Here is a 20,840-nt window from a genome sequence, read left to right as displayed (position 1 = left end):
ATGAAAGGGGGGTTGTGGGCAGGGGTGGTGAGGGGGTTGACTGGACTGTATTTCATGACCTTGCCAGCTCATTGGTTTGGGTTATAATCCCCTTCCATAAAGAGAAAGACAGGGATTTAGAGGGATATCACAGAATGCAATATATACCTTCTTAACGCTTGAACTGCCTGTGGTCTCTCTCCCCATCCCCTAACAAGCCTGCTCTGCTCTGCTCAGCGCCAAGGTGAGGACCAATCATTCTCCCTGTCCCTATGCTGCTCCTGCCTTTAGGACAGTTTCTGAGGAAAATGAATCATTTACATTAAGTAATAATTGATATATTTTGGCTAAATGGTTGTGCATGTCATTTAATGATACAGCAGGGACATTGTGTATGGTTTTGTCTTTTGGAGGAATGATTTTGAGATGGCTTTTTAGTCTGTGTGTGAGAAGGAAGCTATCTGTATAAGGGTTATTTCTGTCAAGCTTCTTTACATACTATGAGTTGTTGAAAGCATGTTTACGCAATCTCTACGATTCATTTATTGATGTTTTAGTGATCCTCTGTTGGCCAATAGCCATGAATTTTGAATCTTGCTTTCTTTTAAACGGTCGTTAAAATCTGTGAACTGGATTGTATTATCTGAAGACATCTTGAACATACAGATGCGATTTTAGCAAAATGTTGAACAATGACTTGTGGATTGCTGTAATATTAGATCAGGATGTTAAAGTAACAGCGCTACAGCAGGGTTTTAGGAAAATCATTTCTGATAACGTGGAGGCGTCTGGTGATTCTCAGCCAGTGAGTCTTGATATACGAACTGGTGATGGGGAGGCACGCTGTAAGGGTACACCACTACAAGTCATAAAATCACAAGCGATTCTCAAATGTTTTCCTTCCTGTCAACACCAAATCTGGGACATAAATTCAATCTAATTAGACAGATTTTACCTCATTCTGCTTAACCTATAAGCCTCAAACAATACTGCACATTTGGAATTTTCTTGTTTGTATTTTAGGACATATTGTTATTATTGGCTTGCTAAGACTACTCTAGCTATGGGGAAGAGATGCCCCCTTCAGTGAAAGGTTAATGATGGAAGGTGCTGGAACCTCTTTGACTGTTCGGTTGAACCAAGTTAAGCACTGAGAATCCATAATTATTGCAGAGCCCTGTAATCACACAGTGACTTGACAGCTCTGTGCAACTCAGTTGAACCCCCCTGACAAAGAGCTGGAAGTCCGAGCCAGCGAGGACAGCCCTCAGCAGTTATTTTTGAGACGTGCTCTAAGGTCTTGATCATCTCGGGGATGTTCCAGGCCAATCTCCCTCCACCAGCTGTGGTGTTGGGTTACTATGACCTCCAGGAGACAAGCCACCCGTAACACAACTACTTAGGATGGGATCTGCCCACCGATTTAGATCTCAACCCAGCACCGATGATATGACAACTGTCTCCAAGGAAATGTCCCGTTGGATTAAAAAGACTGAGGGGGTATTCTTGACCGAGGGAATGACAGAGTGTTTTAGTTCATGAGAAACAGAGCAGCCATGTTCAGTTGAGCCAATATGAACCTACACATGTTTGGCCAGTTTGACCCTTTTTGAATTATTGCTATGAAATAGAATTTAGCCAGTTTATGGGATGCAACATGATGTATGTTGCTACATTTATTTGAACGTGGAAGTCCAGCTGTTAGAAACATAAATTTAACACAACACCTATGTGTAAAAACACATCAGAATGATGCCATTGTGATTAAACAAACGTATGTCTAATGCAGGTCATTGACTCTCCTAGTCCTGTTTTCCATCTGCAGGGAGTGAGCACGCCCAGCTGCCAAGATGACAGAGTAAGTACACACTGTTACTTCATGTTTCTAAACCAAATTAATGAATCAACCCATGTTCACTAACACGCTTGTCATCCGTTTACAGCAAACGAATGTCCATGAGCCGTAAGCACAACATTAAGGTGAGAGATCTCTTGAAGTGGTTTAGCTAAGTGTTTTGTTTGCAGTGTTTTGCTAAGTGTTGTAGTGACTGTTTGAGTCGGAAAGTGAATCTGAAAGAGTCGTCGATTTGATTCCCAGAGCTGTATGTTGGGGGTTGCTAAGGACTTACTTGAGGCTGAAGCGAAAGAAAAGGTGGAAGAGAGGAAGAAGTACATGGAAGAGAACTGCCCTCCTCTGGACATGCCTCAGTCCAAGGAGGAGCTCCTGGTACGATGCTCACCTCACACATCACGTTTAGCAACACTGACGCCACGTAGTGTTTAGCTTAGCGTAGAATTGAAGTACCGAATGATAGTTCCTTACTGTAAAAAAAACTAACAAACCTGCTTTATTCTACTCTAGGAATATTGCAGAACTTTGCACCAAAGTATTGATGTCATTGATGAAGAGAGGTACATCTTAGAGTGCAAAGCAAACATGGTAGTGGAAGAGGTAAGAACTGTCTAGCCTATTACTTTCAGTAATTTAGTTTATGTGTCTATGATGGTCACCTAAATCATGAACCCTTCTGCTTCAAACTCAAATGACCAGGTTAAGGACCTGAACATCAAAATAATTGACCTGAAGGGGAAGTTCAAGAAGCCAGCTCTGAAGAAAGTGAGGATGTCAGCTGACGCCATGCTCAAGGCTCTGCTGGGTTCCAAACACACCGTGAACATGGATCTGAGGTCCAGCCTGAAACAAGTGAAGAAGGAGGTCAAGGAGGAGGTGAGCATTTAACGCTATAAACCTGATAAAGCCTTTAATTGATTTAAGGTGGCCTCTACAGACACCTGCACAAAAGTGATCTTAACCTAATGTAGCGGGGTTTGCTCGTTTAAAGATAGAAATACTTAATTTATCATAAAGTCTCGGGGCACCACCCTAATATTGGTTTAGGACATTAGGGAATCCTATGTTTAATATGTAATAATCAGTCTCATCTTTAGGAATGAATTCGTTCTAAGTGTAGAGCCAATCGTAACATCAGTGAACACGCACGTCAATATATCTTTACAATTAATTTATTCAAGTAAGGTAAACAGATCTTATGAACAAGTTGGATTATGGGTTTGATATGAGAGATTGGTTTCAATGAACAGAATGAAATGGTCTAACTTAAAGAAAGACAGAAATTGTACAGTCAATGATTACATCCTTACAAATCATAAACAGAGCTCACGCCAATGCCATGTCGAGGAGGAAAGAGCGTTAGCCATAGTTACGCTTGATCAGGGGTTGATCAATGATGTTGAGGGCGGTTTGCGCCAAAGGTCCATTTGAAGAATCTGCGCGCGGCTGCGTTGGGTCATGTGACTGAGTCTGCGGGATCTCAGTGAAGTCGCATTTGGAATTGCGTTTTTGGTTCTTCTGTTGAAACGTCCAGATAGTGACGCGTTCACTATGAAGTTGAATCTCAGGAGAAGCTTGGCGACGTCCTTTGGAACGCCAATCCTGATGGCGTTCATGCCATGGTCGGTTTCGCTGGAGTCAGAGATTGATGGTCATCTTAGGGCTTTATACAGTTCGAGAGAGGACCCGTCTGCGGTCAGATGTGGATTGGGGGAAGCTGGGTTCTCAACTCCCTCAACTACCTCCTTCCTTCACACCTACCAAAGGTGTGATCTGATCTCTGGCTGGTTCATTCGATGGTTCAAATATTGTTCTGGACATCTTGGTACAGTTACAAAATATAGTTGAATGATTGTTTTATTATGATAGCTTCGTGTAGATACCAAGAATGACGTGGCTATCTTTCAGGAAGAAGGAGTTGTTACTAGAATCAAGATTTCAGTGAACACAACATTAAAACAAAGTAACAAACATAACACAAATATCCCTCTCATAATTCTCCACCTTGTACTCTTGTGGTAAAGGTGAAGTCTCAAGAACTTTCCTCAAAAGTTCTGATCAAGGTATGTTCTTTGTTCAAATCGCCGCCGAAACGGATAGCAAATGGTCGCTGGAGACGTGTTGTCTAAATCAGGCCCTTTGAAGCTTGCAAGCTAGCAGGAGGGCTGATTAGGTAGATTGGGGAGGTCCCCCCCCCAATTCTATGGTTCCTTTGCATCGGCGTTTGGTGGGTAATCAGCATACTGAGGGTGTCACAAGGGCTGATTAGGTTTGTCTGATGTGATTGAATCACTCTTCAGGTGTGGCAAGATGTTGGCTCCGTGTGGTCTTGCGGACCTCACTACACTAACCTGACAGAGCTATGGACCTGTCCTTGTCTCTCTGTTCTACTACTGTATATATCTACTGTATATATCTACTGTTACCACTACTGTCCCAGTGTTGTGGACATCATCCCATGTTGATGATGTTTTCTTGCACCTCCCCCTCTCACTCCCCCTGCCCCTCTCCCTTCCCCTCTCCCTCTCCCTCTCCCTCTCCCTCTCCCTCTCCCTCTCCCTCTCCCTCTCCCTCTCCCTCTCCCTCTCCCTCTCCCTCCCCCTCCCCCTCTCCCTCCCCCTATCCCTCCCCTCTCTCCCTGCAGGACAAGCAGTTGCGTGATGTTGGCGACTGGCGTAAGAACATTGAGGACAAGTCTGACATGGGAGGCAGGAAGAAGATGTTTGAGTCTGATGCGTAGATTGTAAGACCGAAATGGATTTAAGTTACTGATATCTTTGTTTTGAGTAAACTTGTCATTTGTCTTTCATTCAAACCGCATGCTGCCACCTGCTACTCTGTGTGAAGACACGTCTTGACAGCGGTGTCTGACCTTCCGAGCATTAGTCTTCAGTTTCACACTCAAGTCCTTCATGAACACACTCTGTAAGTCGTTTATATGTTCACAATAACGCAATGCTTTCTAATAAACTGTCCTGTGAAAATCAGTTGATTTCAACGTTTTTTTTGTTCTCGTCCTAATCACATGTTGTTCTTCGAGTCCTGAGTCTGAATATAACCCAGCCACTGCAATGTTCCTCCCTACAGGAGGCGTGCGTGTCAGTCACCCGTATCTTGTTCTTTATACAACAGCTCACGTGCACAGCCCCCCAGTGGGACAGACATAGGCACTCCTGTCAGATGTCCAGTCTTAATTGATTGGAATGTGTCTGATGTGTTTTGTAATGTTGTCCAGCTGCCTCTGTAATATGACCTACTCTGTAGAATACTTGAAATATACTATTAAAGTTTACTGTAAGAACAGTTTACTATTCTCTTATGATGTTGTTTAAGAACATGTCTCTGAAATCACTTCAGTGACTGTTCGTACTTCCACTCTTGAGACCATGATGACTTTATATATCTTGAATATTGATGGTTTTGCTTGTTCTCAGTGGGCTAGGCCTGCTGTAGTGCTGGTGCTTTACTACTGGCAATGACACAGTATCTGTGTAGAACCTGCTTTTGAAGCAATAGGTCAAAGGTGAGTTTCATTACATGTTCACTTATTGGCACAATATCGTTAAGTCTTCTGTGTGTAACAGAACTCCTCTCAGCAGAAAGGTGAGAATACACTTTTCTGAATTTTGTTAACCAATGAAATCTTGCACATAATCTGCTTTTGACTTTTCATTTCCCCATTCAACAGGCACAGGGTATTCTGAAGGAGATCTTTTGACATACGGTACATTTCTCGATTTAAAAACGTTTGTGTTTGTGCGCAGTAGACAATATGCTTGACACAATACTAACACCGATCGCTTTCATCACTCAAAATCTGACAGTAACTGGCATGTATGGTATACACCGTAAATTTGTAAGCCATCCTAGTTAAATAAATAAGCAATAAAACCAGATTAACAATCTGTAAAGGTTGGATATTTATACTGCATGAGAGCTGCAGGGAGGGGCTTATGTCTTGAGTTACAGAGGCTAGCTGAACCATTGGTCTACAGAGACTTTCATACTGATTTCTGCTGAGCCAACACAGAATGTGATTCAAACCCACATAGCAGTAAAGCCCCTGGGGCAAACCTGATTGAAGTCCTGCTCAGCTCTCTGTCCAACATAGCAGGTAAGCTCACATCCTGGTGTCTCCTCACTCTCCACCTCTCCACCTGCCCTGGTGTGCGTTCAGCATCGCTCCTCACTCCACCTGCTCTGGTGTGCGTTCAGCATCGCTCCTCACTCTCCACCTGCTCTGGTGTGCGTTCAGCATCGCTCCTCACTCCACCTGCTCTGGTGTGCGTTCAGCATCGCTCCTCACTCTCCACCTGCTCTGGTGTGCGTTCAGCATCGCTCCTCACTCCACCTGCTCTGGTGTGCGTTCAGCATCGCTCCTCACTCTCCACCTGCTCTGGTGTGCGTTCAGCATCGCTCCTCACTCCACCTGCTCTGGTGTGCGTTCAGCATCACTCCTCACTCTCCACCTGCTCTGGTGTGCGTTCAGCATCGCTCCTCACTCTCCACCTGCCCTGGTGTGCGTTCAGCATCGCTCCTCACTCCACCTGCCCTGGTGTGCGTTCAGCATCGCTCCTCACTCCACCTGCCCTGGTGTGCGTTCAACATCGCTCCTCACTCCACCTGCTCTGGTGTGCGTTCAGCATCGCTCCTCACTCTCCACCTGCTCTGGTGTGCGTTCATCATCACCGGCATTTAACCCGTTCCTCTGTCCCTCCTGTTCTGGATTAGTCCTCTTCCCTTCTGGAAACTTGAGATCAGACCAGAGTACTCAGATCTCTGTGTGTTCATCAGAAAGACAGTGAGATGGTCACGATCTGAACTTCACAGCACCAGCCTATTAGAGCAGAGATCTGTGCCAACAGGCACACTGAAACAAAGTTGGTGCTTGATTTGAGACAATTTCAATAATAAAAAATTATTGCTTCCGTTTGTGATGTGAAACCACCAGTGTGTTTGGTATTAATATGAATTATGTTTTCTGATCCTTTGCATGAGTTGCATGATAATGCATATTGGTGTCTGATTGCAGATCGTGACGTTAATGCAATACCGCATGTGCTACACCATTAATATATAACTCTCCAACTAATTTTGTGGTGTTTTAGATGGGAAGATAAAGCTATTTCCAAAACTTAATTTTAGGCCATTTTTTATTTTTTTTATTTTTTATATCTACATAATATCTATATCTAATTTAGTATATGTATAAATACACATTTAAAGTAAATATACTGTCTTTATCAAGGCCGTAGCCATGGAGTCAACATTGGGGGGGACAAATTACATTTTTTATGATAATTTGGGACAGTGTGCGTGGTTGCCTGTCGTAGCGTAGCACATTTATATATTTTTATATTAATATATTGGGGGGGACATTTTGACCAGATTTGAATATTGGGGGGGATGTGTCCCCCCAAATATGTATTATGATTACGGCCTTAGTCTTTACCAGGTATCAATACACCCTTTGTGTCTTCAGACATAGCTTTTGTTTGTATGATGTTTGTAGCAGAGTAACTTGACAGAGCAGACAGCATGACTTAGGGACAGCACGACACAGTCCCTCACAGTGCCTTCTAGTCCGGCTGTCTCTGTGAGGCCGTCTAGCACTTAAGGATTAGCAGCACATGCCAAAGTGTTGGGTTATTAATGACCCCCTGATGACAAGTGTGCCAGAAGAGCTGTCCTTAGGAGACAGCTGGTTCCATTCTCTCACACTGCTCACATTTAGAAGGATACGCCCTTCCTTGATCTCCTCAGGAGTTTCAGATGGGAAATGAAATATGCATCACACAACAGGATTGGGATTCTGATTCATCCATGTGTTTTTTTTGTTTGGTTATTATTTCATAAAATTATGCAAAATTACTAAACTGTCATATTTATCTTATGCAGATCTGTTCTGTTGGTGTTGAGGATGACCATATAGCCAAGATGTCTGAGTGAGTTCCATAATGCATCACTGCAACTAACAACATTCAGTATCTATACAAAACATGACTTGAGCAGAAAGCAGAAAGCAGAAAGTCTTGGTCAAATACTTTTCATCTTTTTGCTCTCTACTGTTCCACATCTACAATGTGCCACTAGGGTCCTTCTTTACTTTCATTCACATCTTTATGTTCCGTTTTAGGAAGAAAATGTTGTCAAGCCGCAAGGATCATCTGAAGGTGAGGAGTTGTACATTCATTTTAAAGGTGTTTGGTGCAAGGTCGGCTCCAATGGGGGGCATTGGGGGGCAATCCCGCCCCCAAATGGAATGATGTGCCCCCTCAAAAAATAATTTTGTTAAAGTATAAATAAGAAATACTTGCATTGGCTAAAAATTAAATATCAAGATGGCTACACTTTCCTGCAGAATATGCAGGTCTCCTCTTATTTTGACTCTCATACATGCTTTGTAAATGCGTGCCCCCCCATGTGCCCCCCATGTGCCCCCCCATGTGCCCCCCATGTGCCCCCCGCCGAGTCTGTGCTGGTGTTAGTTTTGAATTGGCGGTGTAATCCCAATCCTTACCTGTTTCTGTGTGTTGTCTCGAGCATGGTGCCCCTGATCGCTAAAAGCCTGTAGAGGCAGAGGCTGTGGAGGCAGAGGGAGATAGAGTCAGGTACATGGAGGAGGCAGAGGAAGATAGAGTCAGGTACATGGTGGAGGCAGAGGAAGATAGAGTCGGGTACATGGTGTCGGCAGAGGAAGATAGAGTCAGGTACATGGAGGAGGCAGAGGAAGATAGTCAGGTACATGGTGGAGGCAGAGGAAGATAGAGTCAGGTACATGGTGGAGGCAGAGGAAGATAGAGTCAGGTACATGGAGGAGGCAGAGGGAGATAGTCAGGTACATGGTGGAGGCAGAGGAAGATAGAGTCAGGTACATGGTGGAGGCAGAGGAAGATAGAGTCAGGTACATGGTGTCAGCAGAGGAAGATAGAGTCAGGTACATGGAGGAGGCAGAGGAAGATAGTCAGGTACATGGTGGAGGCAGAGGAAGATAGAGTCAGGTACATGGTGGAGGCAGAGGAAGATAGAGTCAGGTACATGGAGGAGGCAGAGGGAGATAGTCAGGTACATGGTGGAGGCAGAGGAAGATAGAGTCAGGTACATGGTGGAGGCAGAGGAAGATAGAGTCAGGTACATGGTGTCAGCAGAGGAAGATAGAGTCAGGTACATGGAGGAGGCAGAGGAAGATAGTCAGGTACATGGTGGAGGCAGAGGAAGATAGAGTCAGGTACATGGTGGAGGCAGAGGAAGATAGAGTCAGGTACATGGAGGAGGCAGAGGGAGATAGTCAGGTACATGGTGGAGGCAGAGGAAGATAGAGTCAGGTACATGGTGGAGGCAGAGGAAGATAGAGTCAGGTACATGGTGTCAGCAGAGGAAGATAGAGTCGGGTACATGGTGGAGGCAGAGGAAGATAGAGTCGGGTACATGGTGGAGGCAGAGGAAGATAGAGTCAGGTACATGGTGGAGGCAGAGGAAGATAGAGTCGGGTACATGGAGGAGGCAGAGGGAGATAGTCAGGTACATGGTGGAGGCAGAGGAAGATAGAGTCAGGTACATGGTGGAGGCAGAGGAAGATAGAGTCAGGTACATGGTGTCAGCAGAGGAAGATAGAGTCGGGTACATGGTGGAGGCAGAGGAAGATAGAGTCAGGTACATGGTGGAGGCAGAGGAAGATAGAGTCGGGTACATGGAAGCAAACTGCCCCCCCCTGGACTTGCCCAGTTTATCGCAGGAGCTACAGGTGACAAATCAGGAAAAACTGGTTGAGATCTTTGATTATCACAATGAAACGTCCTCAAAAGTTGTTTTTTCTTCTCCTGCCGACCAACTGCAAACAAACAAAGATCCATCAGAGAGTGGATAAGATTGACGAGGAGAGATACGACTTGGCAAGTAAAGTTGGAAAGTGTGAGAAAGAGGTGCCTACATGACCAGGATCCTGTTCTGAGTGGCTGCATGGGGGCTCCGTCTGGCTGGCCTGCGGTATTTCACACCCCATCAGATGGATGACTTGAAGATAAAGGTGCAGGACTTGAAGGGCAAGTTCTAGAAGCCAGCTCTGAGGAAAGTGAGGATGTCCACTGACTCCATGCTCCAGGCTCTGCTGGGCTCCAAGCACAAGGTCTCCATGGACCTGAGAGCCAACCTCAAACAAGTGAAGAAGGAGGTCAAGGAGGAGGTGAGGGCCAATTTGAAAACCTTAATTTCAGTTTCCATCCCTGTTGAACTGACCTTTCCAGCACAACAGTGGCATGAACACAGGTCTCTCCTGAACTTGCACTCTCATCTGTCCTCTTAACAGGACAAAGAAGCACTTGGTTACTGGCGTAAACACATTGAGGACAAGGCTGACAGGAAGAAGATGTTTGAGACGTCCTAAAACCCACTGCACAGCTCACTGTGTCTTAAGAACTCACCAGCCCTGGTTTGACTTTGTCTTGGACTTATAATTGTGTTATGTTCATTTAGCAAAAACTTGTATCCAAAGCGACATACGGGGGGATTTGAACCTCTTGATCTGTAATCAGGCTCTACCACTGAGCCCCCCCCCCCCCCCCCCCTGAGGGTGATGGTAGAAGTCAGATGTGGATTCATGTGAGCATGCTGCTAAAATTCAGACTGGGTGATGTTTTCATATCACTATTGTTTGATTCTTTACAGACTTACAGACAAGTACCACAGTCTATGTCTGTGTCAATGATGAATAGTGCAGTGGAGGAGCAGTAAGGATGTGTCGCCAGGAGCAGTAAGGATGTGTCGCCCTCTACAGGTGAGTGATAAAACCCTCTGGCAGTGTCCCACTCACACATTCAGAGGTGGATCCTCCCTGACTAATGTTTACTCTGTGGACATATCGGTTACTGTCTTATCACTTTGCTTGATGTATGACTATGTTTAGCCTGTGTTCTGCACCTCTCTGTCACCAACCGTCTATGGAGGAGGGGATCCCTGGTTTCTGACATTTTCTCTCAAATGAGTTTTTCTGGGAGTATCTCCTTGTTTTCCTTGAGGGTTTAGGTTGGTTGAGGGACAGTTCTGTGGGCATATGTGAATCCCTCTGTAACATTGCTTGTAAAAAGGGCTATACAAATACATTTGATTTGATTTAGGGTCAGGATGTAATGTACAGGTGGCCTTGTAGTGTCCAGTTCTTAACTCTTTACTCTTAACAAGATATTTTTGGATCCTTTTATGGTATCTTGACATCCCAATCCCCAAATCTGGACTCCACCCTAGTGTAGTCTCTGATCTTGATGCTCACTGTTCATATCACGCTTCATCCAGGTCTGCAGAACTCAATGCTCTACATGGATCAGGCTCGATGCTCTACATGGATCAGGCTCGATGCTCTACATGGATCAGGCTCGATGCTCTACATGGGTCAGGCTCGATGCTCTACATGGGTCAGGCTCGATGCTCTACATGGATCAGGCTCGATGCTCTACATGGATCAGGCTTGATGCAAATTAGAGAAATAATAGATTTGTTCTATGTGCTCCTGAAAGACACATCATAATCAAGTGAAAAAAGACAAACACTCCAGTTTCATTTGTTTTGGTGCTTCCTCAAACGCATGAAGTGAACACGGTCAGTTATTAGAAGTGAGCACGGTCTGTTATCAGAAGTGAACACGGTCAGTTATCAGAAGTGAACGCGGTCAGTTATCAGAAGTGAACGCGGTCAATTATCAGAAGTGAACACGGTCAGTTATCAGAAGTGAGCACGGTCAGTTATCAGAAGTGAGCACGGTCAGTTGTCAGAAGTGAACACGGTCCGTTATCAGAAGTGAACACGGTCAGTTATCAGAAGTGAACGCGGTCAGTTATCAGAAGTGAACGCGGTCATTTATCAGAAGTGAACACGTCAGTTATCAGAAGTGAACGCGGTCAGTTATCAGAAGTGAACACGGTCAGTTATCAGAAGTGAGCACGGTCAGTTATCAGAAGTGAACACGGTCAGTTATCAGAAGTGAACACGGTCAGTTATCAGAAGTGAGCACGGTCAGTTATCAGAAGTGAACACGGTCAGTTATCAGAAGTGAGCACGGTCAGTTATCAGAAGTGAACACGGTCAGTTATCAGAAGTGACCACGGTCAGTTATCAGAAGTGAGCACGGTCAGTTATCAGAAGTGAGCACGGTCAGTTATCAGAAGTGACCACGGTCAGTTATCAGAAGTGAACACGGTCAGTTATCAGAAGTGAGCACGGTCAGTTATCAGAAGTGAGCACGGTCAGTTATCAGAAGTGAACACGGTCAGTTATCAGAAGTGAACACGGTCAGTTATCAAAGTGAAGTCCTCTCTAGGACACAGCAGAGGACTTCATGATTGTCTTCAAGTGTGTTTAACCACTGAGGGCAAAAGAGCTGGGATTGACCACCAAACAATCCTAAATAACATGTCGGGTTTTGTTGTTTAGTTCCTCTTTAAGCATTTTAGAACTTAGTCCACTGTTCTTAGATAGAAATGCCCAAAACATTTATATTTTTTCATGAACAAAAGGACAAAGACAGAGACATCTAGAAACATTCTGTCGTACAGAGACCTGGGTGGCAGTATCCTTCCCAGTTACAAGTCAAACATTGAATACACATAGAATACATAGAACATAGAATGAGGCCCCCCAACCCCCAACCCCCCCCCCCCCCACCCCCCCCACGACTGGCCTGTGTGCGAATCAACCTAGCATCAATCAGCCTGTTCTCCTAAACTATGCCTGTTTACTTTCACCCCTCGTTGTTTAAACTGAACACGTTTGGAGTGCATGGAGTGCATGTAATTATAGGTCAGACAGGACACACAGAATGCTGAGGTACATCTCTGCGTTCTTTCTACCACCAAGAAGAACCACAAGATGTCAGTACATGACTTTTCTGCTTGTTTCACTTCCTGACTCACTCTCACTCTTGCCTTTGACCTTCATTCTCAGCTGCCAACAAACATTTCTTTCTTGCCAACTGCTTTTCTCTCCAGAGTCAGCCTGTCACTATGTAAAACTGAGGAGGACTTAGTGCACTTGACACACACTCAAGGAGAAAACTTCACCCCCCCAGAATAGCAGCAAAACAGAACTATACGCCACATTGACATCAATTAAGTCAATATTGGTATCAACTTATTGGAAACAACATGGGTCTTCCTTTTTATGATCTGTGAACTGTGTTTTGTTCAAAAAGGCTTTCGCAAGACTGCCATGTTCTGCAGTGTCTAACTTTAATCCTCTCCTCTGTTGCTCACTTGAAACTCGATCCCGTCTTTCAGATGGAATGGTCCGGAATGTTCTGTGTCCTACTGTATCGTGTACGGACCTCAAGGCTCCTACTGACCCGCAGATAACTCATTGGAGGAGACATTTTATGAGGCCAAGGAGAAACGGCCTATGGTATTTAAGGAGCTCGTGGGCCTATTGGTCTAAGATGTGTTCACACCCATAAACAGTACCTTGTTTTTCTGCTGAGTCAACACTTACCCACATAAAAACCCTGTACATTTTTCCACAGTCTGTGACTTGCCAGTGCTTCCCTTTCCTCCAGCAAGTGCCTCCTCACCTCCTCGCCTCCTTCTTCTCTCGTAGGTGAGAATCTGTGTGTTCCGCTTGTTTTGTCTGCACTGGCTAAAAGGGAACTCTTTATTGGGTGATTGCACACATAAAACCGATGCCATTTCACCTGTACACCCTTAGAATACAGATTATCGTGTATCATTCAGTTACAGTTTGTGAACATGTTGGTGGTAATTTTGTCAGGCCTTTGATCCTCAAAGCCAGTAGATGCTGACAGCTTCTCAGACAGCTGTAGAGTTATCTGATCCAAGCCTGGCTTTGCTGGTTTGTGTTAGGAATTGTCACTCCTCTGGTACAGTACAGCAGCTCTTCTGGCTAACACAATAATATGCTGGTAAAAGGGATGAATTACCATTGAACTCATTCAGATTAAACTAGCCTACAGAACGTGATGACCTAGAAAAGGACACAGATTGTCTGAGCTAGTCGTTATTGTGACAGAGTCTCCAGTAGATGTGTTCCTGTTTGGAGGGTTCTGCCTTCATCTCTGCCACAGTAGTTTGCATGTCCTGTTTCCTGATGAAAGATGCTTTTGTTTATGAGTCACAATCATTATTAACAGGTGTGATTAGACACGTATGCTTATATATTGTTTTCTTCTTGTGATGGGTCTGAAAATAGTGACGCTTTAAACGAGTACTAGTAATTTAGCTATATTCAATCAATGGAATGATTAATTTATGAATCTGCTTATGAGTTATGAAAGTTCAGTGTCTGTAGCTTTTGAAATTGTACAAAGCAACTGTAAAAAATGTCAGTGTTGACATTTGACCTTAACTAACCCAAATTAGCTCAATAACAACTGATCCGCCTGGTCTCAGCTAACCAAGGGGCTCCTGTTTCCAGTACAGACAAAAACTGGAACAAGACATTTCTAAATTTAGAAAAGTACTTTCTGACAAACCTCCGATGAACAGCGTCTGGTCCTAACAGCGTCTGGTCCTGAGCAGATCAATGTGAAAACAAAGATCAATAAAACACTTCCATGTTTTGTAAAGGGGCAACTCCTGTTTACAATTAAACAGAATCAAGATTTGAATTAAAATGTAATTCTTAATTCTGAAGATATAGAATGTTCACCAAATGTTTATTGTTGATGTGCTGTGATAGAGATGAGATGCGCTGTGCATCCTTGTACCATTTAAACCCTTGGATCCTGCTTCTTTCTAGCTCACTGACAGGAGTCACATTGTCCTGTATCTTTTAACAGGGGTTGAAAAACAAAAACTGCCAACATGTCTGAGTAAGTATGCCTTCTTTTGTTTGTAAAGAAATCACAAAATACACAGTGAAATATGTGGGGAAACATATATATATATATGTATGAAGTAAACATTAAATTACACGTATTGACATGGATAATCTGCCTAATTATGTGATGTTAGTGTATTTTAACTTAAACTATCATCACAGGAAAAAGATGACATCGAGCCGCAAGCACCATCTGAAGGTAAACATCTTGTCACATCATCAAACGTGTTAGTAAGTCATTGTTAGTGATCATTATGTATTGAATAGAAACAAAACAAAAATCGGCAGTCATCATTCAGGGTTGTTTGCAACATTTTCTATTCCAGTATTGAGATGGGAAGGTTAAATATAATCTACTCAAATGCAAGGCTACAGAGAGAACACATTTACTAGAAGCTCCAGAATAATAGGAAACTTCTGTGTTTTTGCATTTACACATTATAAGTTATTATAGAATCGATCTATATTTTCACTACAGAACCATGACTTGTTCATTTTAAACTTATGAGGTTCGATTATTGTCTCTTGAACAAAACAAAAACCATCCCTCTGCTCTTCACCCAGACTTGCAGAGTCCTACCTCCACTAAACCCATACTCAGTACTTAACTGAATATGATTTGAATTGGATTAGACTCTAATCATTAGAGAGTGGTTTTAAAATGTCCCGTTCCTGTCCTGTGCAGAGCCTGGTGCTTTCGGTGGCTGCTGGCCTGCTGGAGCAGGAGGTGAAGGAGATCGCAGAGGAGAAGGAGAGGTTCATGGCAGAGGCCTGCCCCCCCATGGACCTGCCATCAGGAGGTCAGCAGGAGCTGATGGTACGAGGAGCCCCTTCACCCCACCTTGATCACGTGCAAACTTAGCGTACATCACAATCCATGTGTGGTACCACGTGAAACCATAATGAAGCCTGGCACACCAGTGATATGCTGTTACTCTCAATGTATAAAGACTTTTTTTTTTGGTAGAAGATTTATAGGCTGATGTCATTTTGGCAAGACATTCAGTAATGAGTACTAGAATGATGTGTCTTTGTCCCAATAGGAGTACTGCAAAAAACTGGGTCAGTTGAGTGAGAAGAGTGATGAGGAGAGGTATGATGCAGAGGCCAAAGTAACAAAGGCACAGAAAGAGGTACAGTCCATAGCAAACACACATGTATATATATATATAACCAACTGTACTCCTGAGGTCACGCTTTGAAGTTGACCCATTTCTCTGTTCACAGATTGAGGATCTGAAGTTCAAAGTAACAGAACTGCAGCCAGTGAAGAAGCCAGCTCTGAAGAAGGTCCGTATGTCCGCTGACTCCATGCTCCAGGCTCTGCTGGGCTCCAAGCACAAGGTGACCATGGATCTGAGGTCCAACCTCAAACAAGTGAAGAAGGAGGTCAAGGAGGACGTAAGTGTCTGACGACATAAAAAGGAAACGTTTTTCAATCTGTAATGAATGCAGCTCTTTGAATAGTTCATTATCCTTCGTAGTGTCATGTCCTAAAATGAAACACTGTCTTGATGTACAGACCACAGAAGCTGGCGACTGGCGTAAGAACATTGAGGATAAGGCTGACAGGAAGAAGATGTTTGAGACATCCTAAACACTTCCTCTTTAGGTTGGTAGCAGTTCTTTGGGAATGTATATAAAACTTTCTTTACTGAATTTAAATGACCTGTTTAATTTAAAACCTTCACATTTTAATGCAACTTTATTTTGTATTATACTACCAACAGAGGCACTTGGTGGCTGGCTTGAGAACAAGGAGGGCGTGGCTGGCATGGATATCAGAAAGAGAATGTTTCAGTGTACAACTTGATTTAAAAGACTAATAGGTTTTTATATTCAAGTTCCATCAAATGTTTATCTCGTGTTGTACTGTTGCAAAGAGGAGCTTGTTCGTGGATCGGTTATACAAATTGTCAAGTACAGGCATCTTGTAAAAAATTGTCCAAACTGCAGTAATTTAATAAATGCTTTGAATTAATAGGCCCACAGTGTTAAGTTTTCTTCTTGGAATCTCTACATCCATCAAGGGACATTTCTTTGCACGTCAATTGGACTTTTGAGTACTCTGAAAAGGTTATTAATAATAGTCCAAATAAAAAATATTATGATAGCCATTTTTTAACTATGCTTTAGCTCAGCTGTTAGAAAATGCTGATTCCACTTTTAACAAACTTTGATGTTTGAGCTTTTGTAAACCCTTTGCAAGGTTGGTAACTGTAATTGTTTAACGTCTAAATGCCTTTTAAACTCCTTTTCTGTCCAACTCACATCTCTCCTTCTCTCAAGACTCCTTCAGAAACAGGAGTAATCCATTCACAACTCAGCCCTTCAATTATTAATATTAACTGACAATATATGCTTTTCCCCCAGTGACCTATCATTATTAGACCTACTGTAGCTACTGCATGCCAAATGGTGAGTACCAAATCATATTTCTTTTTTTTCATGACTTTAAAGATCCTCCTTTATTGTACAACTTGATTATACAAACGTATAATAATGTTTTCCAAGAATGCTATTGAACATATATAACACTAACTTCTAAACCACAAGATGTCAGCAGAGCACCATCTTTTCACTTTTCTTCTTTTAACACAAATGAAACACGCTGAATCTGTAACACGCTGAATCTGTAACACGCTGAATCTGTAACACGCTGAATCTGTAACACGCTGAATCTCTAACATGCTGACTCTAACACGCTGAATCAGATGTTATCCCTCAATCTATCATGTTCATGTAGGTTTTCCTGACCATGTGTCCTCTCATTCTGCCCTGGCACATCTTAGTCTTGCTTTACTTAGTTTAAAGAGTGAAACAGTGGAAACGTGTAACATTTTTAACAAGGGACATCTGCTCTTTAGAAGCAATTTTATTTTTTTACTTTAACATATTTAATTTGTATTATTTTAATTGTGAATTTGACTTGGTTACATTTACAGCTGTTGTTGTGTTCTGACAGAAGAAAAAAATGTATCTTATTAGTTTATTAGAGTCTTTCAAGTATAAACTTCAGAAATAAAGTTAAGTAAATGTTGTCCCATGCCTATGATGTCCAGGTGTCCATGCATACCTTTATTTAACTTACTGAACTCTACCGAAATAAATAGTTAATTAGTAGGAGGTCTCTGAGCAGTTGTAATAATTGCAAGACGTCTTGCAGGAAGGAATATTTATGAGTTCATCAGGGCTGGGCTGGGTGTATTTCAGGATCTCGCTGGCCTATTGGTCTGACCTGGAATCCACTTCCATAAACAGGACCTGCTTGACATGCTGAGGCAGCTCTCCACACCATATATACCCTAATTCATTTTTCACTGATGCTTGAAGAAGTATCTCTCCTTCTTCCACCAGCTGGTCCTGCCCTTTCCCTCTTCTTCTCATAGGTGAGAATCGATCTTTTCCTGCTTTCCAGCCGCTCTGTCACTGTGTTGCAGTGTGTTATCGTTGGGATTACCTCCTCCTGCTGACACCCAGGCAGAGCGGGAGTTTGTCCTCTCAGATTTAAAGACACTTTGGTTTACGACGTCACTTCAAATCTTCACAGATTTTTGCATTACCTGACAACACACTGAGCAAATTGATTTGGTGAATGTTGACTTTTGACCTTGCTGTGACAGCTTGAGAGTGACGGGACCCTCGCTGTCTTGTTTTCATTCAGAGGAAATGCGATTGTGACCCTGCAAGTCCATGTTAAGCATGCTAAGAATTTACTGTTAGCTAGCTACAAGAGATATTGAGCCAAACTCAAAAAAAGATTCATAGCATATTTGGCATAGGTATTTAAGGAACAAGATTCATAGAATGATGTGAATTGATTATATTCCGAATTCTTTCATAGACATTTATACATGTGATTGTGTGTCTTAAGAAAATGTGATGTCTGATGAAATGTTGATAATGCATGATTAGTTGATAGTGGTGGGTTTACAAGTGACTCAGCTCAGAGATGTCATGTAGCCACAATTATCATATTTTGTTAGTTGGTTTTAATTGTGTACTCATTTGCTGTTTAAGTTTAAGGTTTTCATAATCAATATAATAAGATTTGTAATTAATGTCATAATTGTTCTGCTCATTCAGACAGTCGTCTTTAAACCATGAAACTGTAAAAAACTATTTTTAAATGATGTAAAAGGTAAACCTGATGTTTTCAACATAAAATGATCTGCAATATAATCATGAAAACAAACTCCCCCCTAGTAATATTTTTCATGTTCAGAGTGTCCTCTGAAGAAATATTTGATAATGTGGCATTATTTAGTCTGATCAATTTTCCACATGTTGGCAAGCTTTAAAAGGGAACGTCTTATAAACACCCAGAGGACACGGGACACTTGTTCTCCCAAATTTAGCTCAATGAGAACGTCTGGCTGCAGCCAGGGAATGGGATCATATTTCCCTGAAGGATCTAGACTTTGCCAAGTGTTCACCAATCAGTTTTTAGCAAGTTTATTGACTCAGAAGATTGGGTCACTTGAACTGCACAAACAACCTATAAATACTATTCTAAATAGTCTGATATTAATTAATAAATGATTCCCCTTTTACTCACGTAGGTTGTGAACCATAACAAACAGCAAAGATGTCGGAGTAAGTACACATCCCTCTCAACAAAACAAATCCTAAATTGATGTTTCCAATGAATACAGAGGTGCTCCACCTCTGGTAAAGTATACAAGTCTAAAATAATTGTTTGTTTCGTTATAGCAAAAAGATGTCATCCAGCCGTAAGCACCATCTGAAGGTAACCGGAATTTGAACCCAACTTGACAACTTCAGGTACAGTAGGGTGTGGATTGTCGGTGGGATGCCTTACAGAGCTGCTTGTGTTGCAGAGCTTGGTGCTGTCGGTGGCTGCAGGGCTCCTGGAGGCAGAGGCCAAGCAGCTCGTTGTGGATAGAGCCAACCACATGGCTGAGGCGGTTCCCGCTCTGGCAATCCCCTCAGGCCAAGCAGAGATCATGGTGGATACTTCCTGAACAGCAGAATGATAATACACACATACTGTGTCGGAGAGGGCATGGGATGTGTATGTGTGTGGGGGGGAGGGGGGCTCTATATTGTCATTGTTATACTAATTATCTCACACATTTATGTACCAATAGGAGTACTGCAAAAAACTGGGTCAGTTGAGTGAGAAGAGTGATGAGGAGAGGTATGATGCAGAGGCCAAAGTACTGAAGGCACAAAAAGAGGTATAGTCCATAAGATCCTGAACATCAATAGGAGCTATATAGAAATACAGCCGACTGTTCACTGTAGTTCACGCTTTGAAATTGACCCATTTCTCTGTTCACAGATTGAGGATCTGAAGTTCAAAGTGATGGAACTGCAGCCAGTGAAGAAACCAGCTCTGAAGAAGGTCCGTTTGTCCGCTGACGCCATGCTCCAGGCTCTGCTGGGCTCCAAGCACAAGGTGACCATGGATCTGAGGTCCAACCTCAAACAAGTGAAGAAGGAGGTCAAGGCAGAGGTAAGTGTACAACTGAAGCAGAAAACCACAGAAGGTTCCAGCGAGTACTGTATTATTCCCTTGCATAATGTGACACGGTTCTTTTCCAACAGACCACAGAACAAGTTGGTGACTGGCGTAAGAACATTGACGATAAGGCTGACAGGAAGAAGATGTTTGAGACATCCTAAACACTACAGCACAGCTCTCTACACCCCCACCACCTTTCTGTGTAAATAAATCATGACAGTTTTCCCGCTAGAGTTGTCGTCTTTTGTCGAGTCAAACAGGGTCTGGCAGCAGGGAGATCGTGTTGGCATGATCTTACAGAGGGTTCGTTGTTAGGTGTTCAACCTGCACTGCTTCTCTAACCTTCTCTCCGTGACTGCATATTGTTCTACAGCTTTGGTTTAGTTTTCAGGGAACATATTCACATAAACATTTAATAAAATGTGGAAGAAGAATACCATTGTCTCGAGATTCATGCCTGTGCTTTTAGACAGAGTAAGTGAAGGACGAAACAACTCACCCACCAACAAAACAGATTCAGACACAGCTGTAGATCTTGATTACATTATTACTCGCACTTTGGTTGACATTAGTATCATTGTTTACCTTTTCTTAAATAAAAATTATTTACCACATTTTTGGTAATTGTTTCTTTACTAAGTTTGAGTTTTGTTCTAAATAAAAGAGTTAGTACATTTGACCTATTCTATTAACAGTGCAGTGTCA

At 42.8% G+C, this 20,840-nt stretch overlaps 3 protein-coding genes and 1 pseudogene across 7 annotated transcripts; all 4 read left to right on the top strand.

Annotated features, from left to right (window-relative positions):
- The first annotated feature begins 178 nt into the window (after positions 1-178).
- Positions 179-4,818, top strand: LOC136941537 (troponin I, fast skeletal muscle-like). 3 transcript variants are annotated; one of them, XM_067234064.1, is made up of 7 exons: positions 179-223; positions 1,805-1,837; positions 1,923-1,959; positions 2,078-2,206; positions 2,342-2,431; positions 2,531-2,707; positions 4,476-4,818. In XM_067234064.1, the coding sequence occupies exons 2-7, from the start codon at positions 1,830-1,832 to the stop codon at positions 4,569-4,571; spliced, it is 537 nt and encodes a 178-aa protein (XP_067090165.1). In that variant the 5' UTR covers positions 179-223; positions 1,805-1,829; the 3' UTR covers positions 4,572-4,818. The 3 variants fall into 3 exon arrangements, with proteins under 3 accessions (XP_067090165.1, XP_067090163.1, XP_067090164.1); XM_067234062.1 differs by having other exon boundaries at positions 208-223; positions 1,769-1,837; XM_067234063.1 differs by lacking the exon at positions 179-223 and adding an exon at positions 291-305 and having other exon boundaries at positions 1,769-1,837.
- A 2,950-nt stretch (positions 4,819-7,768) lies between these two features.
- Positions 7,769-10,214, top strand: LOC136942300 (troponin I, fast skeletal muscle-like; annotated as a pseudogene).
- A 3,116-nt stretch (positions 10,215-13,330) lies between these two features.
- On the top strand, positions 13,331-16,633 carry LOC136941536 (troponin I, fast skeletal muscle-like). Of its 3 annotated transcripts, none has more exons than XM_067234059.1 (8): positions 13,331-13,408; positions 14,567-14,639; positions 14,810-14,846; positions 15,333-15,464; positions 15,691-15,780; positions 15,875-16,048; positions 16,170-16,259; positions 16,378-16,633. In XM_067234059.1, exons 2-7 carry the CDS (start codon positions 14,632-14,634, stop codon positions 16,242-16,244), a joined length of 516 nt encoding a protein of 171 aa, XP_067090160.1. In that variant the 5' UTR covers positions 13,331-13,408; positions 14,567-14,631; the 3' UTR covers positions 16,245-16,259; positions 16,378-16,633. The 3 variants fall into 3 exon arrangements, with proteins under 3 accessions (XP_067090160.1, XP_067090162.1, XP_067090161.1); XM_067234061.1 differs by having other exon boundaries at positions 13,380-13,408; positions 14,607-14,639; XM_067234060.1 differs by having other exon boundaries at positions 13,387-13,404.
- A 1,322-nt stretch (positions 16,634-17,955) lies between these two features.
- On the top strand, positions 17,956-20,364 carry LOC136941535 (troponin I, fast skeletal muscle-like). Its single transcript, XM_067234058.1, has 7 exons — positions 17,956-18,036; positions 19,210-19,243; positions 19,361-19,397; positions 19,489-19,617; positions 19,759-19,848; positions 19,953-20,126; positions 20,219-20,364. The coding sequence occupies exons 2-7, from the start codon at positions 19,236-19,238 to the stop codon at positions 20,294-20,296; spliced, it is 516 nt and encodes a 171-aa protein (XP_067090159.1). The 5' UTR covers positions 17,956-18,036; positions 19,210-19,235; the 3' UTR covers positions 20,297-20,364.
- Positions 20,365-20,840: the final 476 nt, after the last annotated feature.

This window comes from Osmerus mordax, chromosome 4 (assembly GCF_038355195.1).
Source record: "Osmerus mordax isolate fOsmMor3 chromosome 4, fOsmMor3.pri, whole genome shotgun sequence".
Taxonomy (NCBI): Eukaryota; Metazoa; Chordata; class Actinopteri; order Osmeriformes; family Osmeridae; genus Osmerus; species Osmerus mordax.
This window is presented reverse-complemented; position numbering and strand designations above follow the sequence as displayed.